This window comes from Cydia fagiglandana, chromosome 22 (assembly GCF_963556715.1).
Source record: "Cydia fagiglandana chromosome 22, ilCydFagi1.1, whole genome shotgun sequence".
Classification (NCBI taxonomy): Eukaryota; Metazoa; Arthropoda; class Insecta; order Lepidoptera; family Tortricidae; genus Cydia; species Cydia fagiglandana.
Window position 1 is genome coordinate 11,658,154 of NC_085953.1, and position 8,999 is coordinate 11,667,152.

Genomic DNA, 8,999 nt, shown 5'->3' on the forward strand with positions numbered 1-8,999 from the left:
ACTGCTTACCTAAAAAGGATATTAGTGGGAAATGGAAAATAAAGTAGATAAGGTAACTAGCAATATATTTTCTTGTCAAAATTGAAATTCAGATAATATTTCTAATACTTTATTTTTTGTAACAAGTTTTTTCCAGTTAATTTAATTGTATAATTTGTTGATTTCTTGAATTCATTCACTTGTGTGTAACTTTTATCATGTATACCATATCATATGGTATCAATCTAACCTGAAAAGAAAGTAATATGATATTATTATAATAAGTATGATGACTTATTCCTCGCGTTTGTCCCGGCATTTTGCCACGGCTCATGGGAGCCTGAGTTCCGCTTGGCAACTAATGCTTAGACCAAGCAGTTTTAAATTAAAGTACAAAAGTAACTCGAATGCCTGCTACTAACAGTTATGCATTATTTTGTCAACTCTGCTTCATAGTTGTAGATAGCGTAGTTAGCGCAAGTAATCACTTGTGCACGCTTGTGCTTAGGGCTCTGAAAGGGCTGAAAGTAGGAAGCTATAAGTATTAAACTAATAAGATTTAGATAACTTACCGGGCAATGTCGCTCCTTGTTTGATTCCGACTTTAGCTAGGCCATTCAACAATCGTAGTCAGACATTTCACTTTAGAGTGCCATGAAGATACATTATTTTTAATATATAACCATAAATATATTCAGGAATTGCAGAAATTGTTGAATATTTAGATTTAAAAGCTGAAAGGAAAGTTTTCTCGTTGTTGAGAATTTTGACAACTTTGGCAAGTATGACTGGGTTGCTATATTAAAAAATAATTCCCCCAAAAAAAAATTGCTAGGATTGCGTTCATAATACGGCAACACGATTATCGAAGAGTTATTTTAGCGCTCAGTTATTTTATGGTTGGTGCAACGCATTTTATTTAGCAATCGTTAAGACCCCCACGTCAGCGTTAAAATTTAGCGAACCGTGCTTACGTTAGCAGGTGGTTTGGTGCAACCCGCCCTTAAAATGATACTAGTTTAACGGTATGACTAACGAATTCCAGCCAATCATGCAGTCTAACGCAACTAGTTGCAGCCAACAGCGCGCGTGATACGAACCCATCAACCAATCGCGTTGTACCGATGTCACACGATGTAAAATCATTCCACAATCATGTACATATTAAAATATCAATAACAATATAAATAGTTAAAAAATGCATGCTTTCTTTTCTACTAACAATAGTATATAAGTCACGATTGTAAACATTTACCTTAATATTAAGTAAGAGTTGAGGGCGGCGCGCCAACAAACTGGTTACTCCAGTTTGGCGCATTTATTGTATATATGTATCATTGTAATTGTTTATATGAATAAATGAATTAATAATAATAATAACACCGCTGTACTGGCCCCTGTCATGCCTCATTATTATTGTCCGTAAAGCCAGTCCCTAGATATCTATTTCAATGATTGTTAACTACGGAAATAACAATTCAACAGCATAACAAAGCATTTCGAAGCATGCCTGCATCACTAGCGCTTGGCTTCCATCGAAGAGTTCCTTTGGCTACCTTCCGACTGCGTCATCAGATCAGCTCCACGTTAGCGTATTATTGCATTGTCATCGGAAATATGAAAGTATATGCAAAATTTCAGCTCAATCAGACATCCGGAAGTGTTCAAATTTAAGTTACTAGATTTGAAGAATTATATATACAAAGAGATGTAGGTATATAAGCAGTGAACTGCCAGTGACGTTAAATAAAAGTGTGTAACAAGTAAATGTAAACCGTAAAATTATTCAAAATAAAACCTGATGTTCCATTTACCTTGCGTTCTGTGATGAGTGATCATGCGCCCGGCCGGTCGCTTTCTTCAATTCTGCGTTGAGTTTGTCCGATTTTTCCCGATTCGCCTGCAATCAAAATTATAGTTAAAATAATCTTCAACAGAAAAAAACCGACTCCACAAGACAGTCTGAAATGCCATGAAAATTATTTAAGCACGAAAATGCACGTTATGAGTTTCATAATAATTACAGTTAACCCCAAGACTTAAATAAATATATAAATATTATAGGACATTTTACTAGACTATTAGACTTATTATTTTATTAGACTTGTGTCGTCCATTTTGGTCTTCATGAACAGCCCCATTTCACCAAATAGCACTGCACTGTTTAAATCATGAATCTAGTATATAACTGGATCTGGCTTGCAAGGTGGGGGGAAGTGACCGAACAGGATAGTCTTATGTATGTTTCAGTAGGAGTAGCAGCGAAAGGGCTATTATTGTTTGTCCTTATTACACCGTAAATTTAGTACGGATTATGGTGGGCAACAAATAAATTCGACCAATCATAGTGGCGTATGTTTTGTCCCTCACGGAGGCACGCGTATGCCACTTCTATAGGATCCTACCTTCTATGGTTTAAATGCAAATGCTTAGTTTTTAGATGTAAATAAAAAAATCGCTATAAGTATGTTCTCTCAATTACTCATGAAATTCATCAGCGACTGTGTCTTTCTCTTTCCCCAGACTGCTTTAGTGATTTTTCGGAGCGGTCGTGAGCCGAGCGCGTCCGAATAATTGAGCAAAATACCACTAGTGTCGTGCAATACTCACAGCCGTGCGGTCGCGCTCGACGGGCAGTTGTGCTAGCGCGGGGTGCGCCAGCGCGGCGCGCGCCGCGTCCTGCCACGCCATCGCGCGCTCTGTCACGCACTGCAGTGCTTCTCCCTCTGCTAGTCGCACTTGTAGCTTTTGTAGCCACACCTGTGGATTAATGGACGTAGTTTAGGGTAAAAGATCCAATCCACAAAAATCTGTTAGTTACATTTGAACTTTCCGTCAAACGGAAAAGTCATTCATTTAAATGACAAATTTTAGAGGATCATCATTATTCTCTTGCCCTTGTCCCATTCACTTGGGGTCGCCGCAGCATGTCTTTCTCTTCCACACCTCTCTGTCGCCCGTCATTTCATAGAGGATGGATCCTTTGCGCTAAACTGCGTCCTGGACGTAGTTTAGCGTAAAAGATCCATCCTCTCATTCTCATTTACTGACCGAGGTGTGTAGGTAAACTATTTTTCTGTCCGACGGAGCCGGAAAGTCATTTAGCGCAGCGGGCCGAAAGTTTGCCGCTTTCCGGCCGGAGGGCAGAAAAGGTTACAAACCAGTAACGCGAGGATGCGGTCGAGGCGCGGGCGGCGAGTACGCGAGCAGTCGGGACAGAGGAACTTCGGTTCGGGCGTCGGGAACGAAAGGTCCCGCTCTTCGGCGCGTTCCTTTTTCGCAGCGGTTATGCAGGCGCGGGATATTAATAACCATTATAAACCAGTTCCGAGCCTTGGTAGTTACGACACCACCAACATATGACATTACAAGAATACACGCCAGCTGTCTCGATCCTGTGCAATCTCCCGCCAGTTATCGGCTTGGGTATCGCGCAAGTCCGCTTCAACAGCATCGCCCCAGCGATAGCTGCGTCTATGGTACACGCGACGTCAAAGATATATTAACATTTTTCGCCTTATCACAAAGGAGTAAGGTGCACAATTGGAAACATATGTTTGACGTTAACAGTACAGCGGCCGTCGCACGGTCGGATTTTTATCGCACGTCACCATGCCTGTCACGTTCTAACAAGTATGTAAGTGTGAAAGTGACGGACATAGTGACAGGCGGTAGAGTCTGTGCGGAAAGAGAAGAGTCGTGGAATGTAAGGGGCTCAATACATTCCACAACTCTTCTCTTTCCGCACAGACTCTAAAAGAGAAAAGGACAGATACAAACCAGTAACGCGAGGATGCGGTCGAGGCGCGGGCGGCGAGTCCTGGTGCAGTCGGGACAGAGGAACTTGGGTTCCGGCGTCGGGAACGGAAGGTCCCGCTCTTCGGATTCAGCGCGTTCTTCTTTCGCGGCGGTGATGCAGGCGGCTGCAAAGAAAAGGATACATATTAGAAACTTGCCTTTGATGGGAGACGAGTCAAGACCGGGATACATGGAAAGGGAGGAGGGAGGCCTTTGCCCAGCAGTGGGACACTCTAGGCTCATATAAATAAATAAATAAATAAAATAAAATAAATGGAGGCGAAAAAGCTCTTGAGTATGCGAAAGGTCAGTCTAAAGGAAATAATTGCACAAAAGATCCGGATGGGCCGAAGTATACAATAAGATATCTCACCGTGGAACCAGTCCTTGCAGAGCTCGCACTGCGTCATGACGCCGTACTGCCGCTTCTGGCACACGCAGAACGAGATCCCCGGCATCGGGGGCGCGCGGACCTCCTTGCGCATGTTCTTATTTCTGCGGATAAATAATTACTGTAAAATAAACTGGCGGTATAAAATAGGCTGAATCGGTTCAGACCCTCCAAAACACACGGTCCCTACATAGTACAGTAGACGGCATGGTTGAGCTGAGCTTATCACGATGTAAAAAGAAAACAAGAGACAGTCGGTGTACCTATCGCCTAGGGAGATCAGGGAGAAGACTGCAAGTGGGCTATCGAGCAGACCCCTAGAGACGAACCAAAGGTGGTGAATCTATCGATAAGGTAGTCGCTAGCTAATTGATCAGACCCCGTTGACAACATGTCAATCGCTAAAGCTCGGTTTTCCTAAGATAGCGGTGTCGTAGTATTTTGCATGGAGACGGCCGCTATCCTAGGAAACCAGAGCTCATCGCTCCGTAGCGAACGAAACGCAACTGTCACACTAAAGGTAAGCGTCGGCAAGAGGCTGCCGCGACCCGGCAGCGGCTGCCCGGCAGTCGCCGCACTGATTTATAGGGATTTGTATGACACACCGTCCGACGCAGGCGGCGCGGCCGGGGGCGTGGCCTGCGCCGAGCCGCTCCCGTAGCGGTATGGCAGCGCTGCCCAACTCGTGTCGGTCGCTAAAATGGCGTCTTGCGAAGAAAACGACGAGTATTTAGTAGAGCTTATCTGATAACTGCCTTCATCAGCTCTGGACGTATACAATGAATCGATTCTACTCCTCTATGATGAAATTAAAATCATCATTATTTCATCATCTTCGTCCTGAAGCAGTTGCTCCACAAGTTTTCGCTTTCGTATATTTAAATTGTCAAACATCGTTATTTTAAATAATATGCAACCGAATCGCACAACTGCTAGCACTGACTCCTGTGTGACCACTTCACGTGGCAGTCGGCAGGCGCCGCCCGATCGCGCCTATCCGAATGCTTACGGCGGCGCTGCCCAGCTGCCACGTTCGGCGGCGGCGGTCGGTCGCGGCAGTGTCTCGCCGAATGCTGTTTTAATATGGAAGAGTCGTAGTAGTATTGTCACCTGAGCTCCTTGACGGTGGCCAGCTCGCGCTGCTCGGCGTGCTTGAAGGCGGCGACGATCTCGGTGGGCGTGGAGTCCTCGCTGAAGTTGCGCAGGAACAGCCCCGCCTCGAGCGACGAGGGCTGCGGCGACGCGGCGCCGGCGCGCGCGCGGCGGCGGCACGGCGTCGCCTCCGTGCGCGGCGACAGCGCCTCCAGCAGTGAATAAGGCCAGTTCTGTGGGGAAACATACCTATAGTCTTGACCCGAAGATATCGACGATAAACATGTCATATTTGTATTGAGATGTAAAATACCTGCTTGCAGTATTTTTTTTAAAGGACCCCGAACAGTTGAATCTTGTTGAAGTACTAATACGTTGTTATCTGGTACAAAATCAGTCAAATCTCTAAAAGGGACTCGGAAACAGTGATATCACCCCTAGAGACTTTTGTTCAGGACCCTGAAATCTATAACATTTTCCTTACTTTAGGTCCGGGATCCTTTCAACACTTATTACGATTGCAATAGTTAGATAGTTACACTGTTAGACTGTTACACATGAAATAGGGGTTAAAAATGCACGTGAATTATTTTTGGCACTTGAACGCAGATGTAGAAAGAAATTAAATTCAATGTCCTATAGAACAGCAATACATAAATCATCTGTAATAGACGCAAAGGCCTGTGATAATAAAGATAAAATAAAAAACGAAGCCCTGTCCTGGAAATATTCTATTCTTAACTGAGATGCTAACAGAAAAATAAAGTAATAAAAATATTACTAAAAGAAAAAAAGTAACCCAACTTTAGCTTATAACTTACCTTCTTTAAGAACATATCTCCAGCTCCACGTTTCCATTCCTTGGCGGACGCTAACGCTGCGGCAAGTTGATCTTTCTCATATAACGCTAGAGGTATTTGCTGGCCGCGCTTCACTAAAGCTTCTACGCTGTGCATGTATGGGTATAAGTCTTTTGATTGCATCTCTTCCACCTGCAAAGAAATGACAATTGATAGATAATAATATCAACTAGTTGGATACAACTTCATTAAATAGCTGGCTACAGTCGCTCTTGTAACGCCTTGTTGTTATTAGCAAGAAAAATTAGCAACCTATTAAGGTGAGACTATTTTATGGTGACCAAAATGCGCCTCATCCCGGTATAGTCAAATTTTTGAACGAAGCTTTAAGTTCGCAAACGAGAGGCAACACAAAAAAGGGTTACTTTGACCGTCAAGGACGTCAATAGCGCTCGGCTCTATAGTCCAATATCAGCTTTCGTGCATTCTGAAAAGGTTCACGATGACGCGGATCACACGATAGGCGTGGCGTTACAATTTGGTGCCGTGACCAGGATCTTGTACTTATCCTCGTAAGTCCCCGCGTACTTGTACAAGTACAAATTAAATTCGAGTTATGAACTCTTATAGAAATAAAAGAAAGTTCCAAATTCAAAAGCGCGATAATTGACTTGGGTGTTACCAGTGGGGAGACACTCCTGATTTCGGTCGAACTCGGCACCGTTCGGCTCAGCATTGCTCCGAGCAATTATTAGGGTTGGCATCACTTCCTGCACTGACTTCCTTTTGCGTGCACGACCACAGATAAGATAATAACTTGAATTTTGACAACCCTAAATAGCCGAAAGGGATAGTGTCATATATTAGAAAGGGATAACATGATTCGACCCTGAACCGCTGTCAAACTTCGGTTTTGTAGGAAGTGTCCTTTCTATACGGTAGTACTATTATTACTTCTGTGGTGTTACGAGGCTCTACAAATTCTAAAATCATATTTTATAGAAAGATACCTTCACAAGCCAGTCTTGCGCATGCTGTTTGGCGTGACTGAGCGCGTGGTACGAAGGTAACGCGGCTTCAATGTCCTCCCTCGCGTCGAGTAACGCTTGGACTTCGGCGACAGTCGTGTGCTGCGGCGGGTCGGGGGGCGGCTTCGACGGGTCGATGAGCACGGCGCGGGCGCGCTCCTCCCATTCCTCGACTTCGGCTAAGGGGAAGTAAGGAGCATGTAAGTAACATCGTCTATCCGAACACTTCACTCACACAACTGAGTTACTAAGAGGAGTTATAGCTAAGTTCTTTACCTACACAAACAATGTATAAAATAAATAAACCAAACAGAGTAAATATAGTGCGTCAAGCAAATCTTGTTAGTAGCAATGTAAAGCAAACTAAAGTAGGGCAACACTCAAAGAGTAGTATTGCGCTAAGAAAAGCAGCAATGTACAATGTACATCGAACCAAAACTTTTTTTTCCGCTGAGCGCGCCCTGTTACGTACGTCAATTCAAATTGTCACTCGTGGATTATCTATTGAAAATGTTTGAAATTGTTATTAAATGGTATGGACGGACAATTTAAAAGCGGTGTGTGGTGAATTTGAAGATCTCAAAATAAAATTAAAAGTGGAATATGCCGTTAAACAAGAATGTAATGAATAAAATCATTGCTTCAGCAGATAGAAGATGTCCTATTGGATTTTACTATTTTATTAGATTTATCAGTTGGAACTGTAGGCATTGTAGGCACCTTATCTTTGATTAAGCACAATTTTATTTAATATATTGGTATTTGGGCATTTCCATTTAAAGTTGTACCATGACTCACTTGACATGTTGAAAATAAAATTTGGATTATTTGGTACTTTTTTATGTGATTCTATGAGTAAATATATTCTAGTTTACGAAACACAAAAGAGAATCGTCATATTTTTAGCATAAACCAGTTAAAATTAATATTTAATAGGATGAGGGAGGTTTTTTGCGGTCCGTTTGGTTACAAATGGTTTTTGAAATAGTCAATAAAAGACATACTTGAAGCAAATGTTTTTATGTTTAAAGCATAATAATGTTAATAAACAACCTAAAAACAATCATCATTGTCCAATTTAGAACAAACATTTTTCATAAAAGGGAATTTTAGGTGGTTTGGTTACGAGGTGGCCACAAATCGTACGATATTTTTAGGTTTATTGAATAGTTATTGGCATTACTGCCATGTGACGAATAACAATAGTTAGAATTACCAAAACTAGTTATTATTGTCAAAAAAATTAAATACTTTAGTTTATAAACTTTGAATAAACAATAATAAATACTTTTGAAATCAAGGGGACATTTCCAAATGGACACCCATGTAACTTAATGGAAAAAGTAAAGACGAGATCACAATAATCAAAAATTTACACAAATACCCAGTGAATAAAAAAAAGACCACAAAATATGTACGAAAATCAGTACATAGAGTTTTAAACATAAGAAACTTAATATTACTTAATAAAATATGACTTATTCATTGCACATGAATTAAATAAGTATAGACAAAGTCACGGTAAAAACTATACATAATCAATGTGCGTGCGACTTTACCGTGTCCGTTTGGTTACATTTTTCTAGTCCGGCTATATGTTACGCTTCAAATTATAACCAAAAGGACGTAACGATTTATCTGATCCAGAATTAAATCTATTCAAAATAATACAAAACTAACCGCAATGATCAACTTATGTGCTTGATAAATAACTATATGAAACATGGTATTATTTAATATTAACAGTGTTTTAGTTACTTAAGGTGGTTCTCCTTATCTGAATTTCATACAATTGTATTTACAGATTTTCTCATAATAAGTTGATTTCCCGCACTTTAAACCTTGATCCATATCTTAATATGGATCGTTTGTTTTTGCAAAATGAAAAATTATGACCAGTTATTCAATGAT

At 41.4% G+C, this 8,999-nt stretch overlaps 1 protein-coding gene across 1 annotated transcript in view; it reads right to left on the reverse strand.

The window, feature by feature from the left end:
• The window catches only part of LOC134675457 (lysine-specific demethylase 5-like), a 79,061-nt gene that overhangs the window by 12,795 nt on the left and 57,267 nt on the right, over positions 1-8,999 (reverse strand). The window contains exons 20-26 of the mRNA XM_063533726.1: positions 7,071-7,267; positions 6,082-6,252; positions 5,279-5,493; positions 4,151-4,272; positions 3,760-3,902; positions 2,590-2,739; positions 1,794-1,879 (exon numbers count right to left, since the gene is read on the reverse strand). Coding sequence (XP_063389796.1) covers positions 1,794-1,879; positions 2,590-2,739; positions 3,760-3,902; positions 4,151-4,272; positions 5,279-5,493; positions 6,082-6,252; positions 7,071-7,267 — 1,084 coding nt within the window. The remainder of the gene's footprint in view (positions 1-1,793; positions 1,880-2,589; positions 2,740-3,759; positions 3,903-4,150; positions 4,273-5,278; positions 5,494-6,081; positions 6,253-7,070; positions 7,268-8,999) is intronic.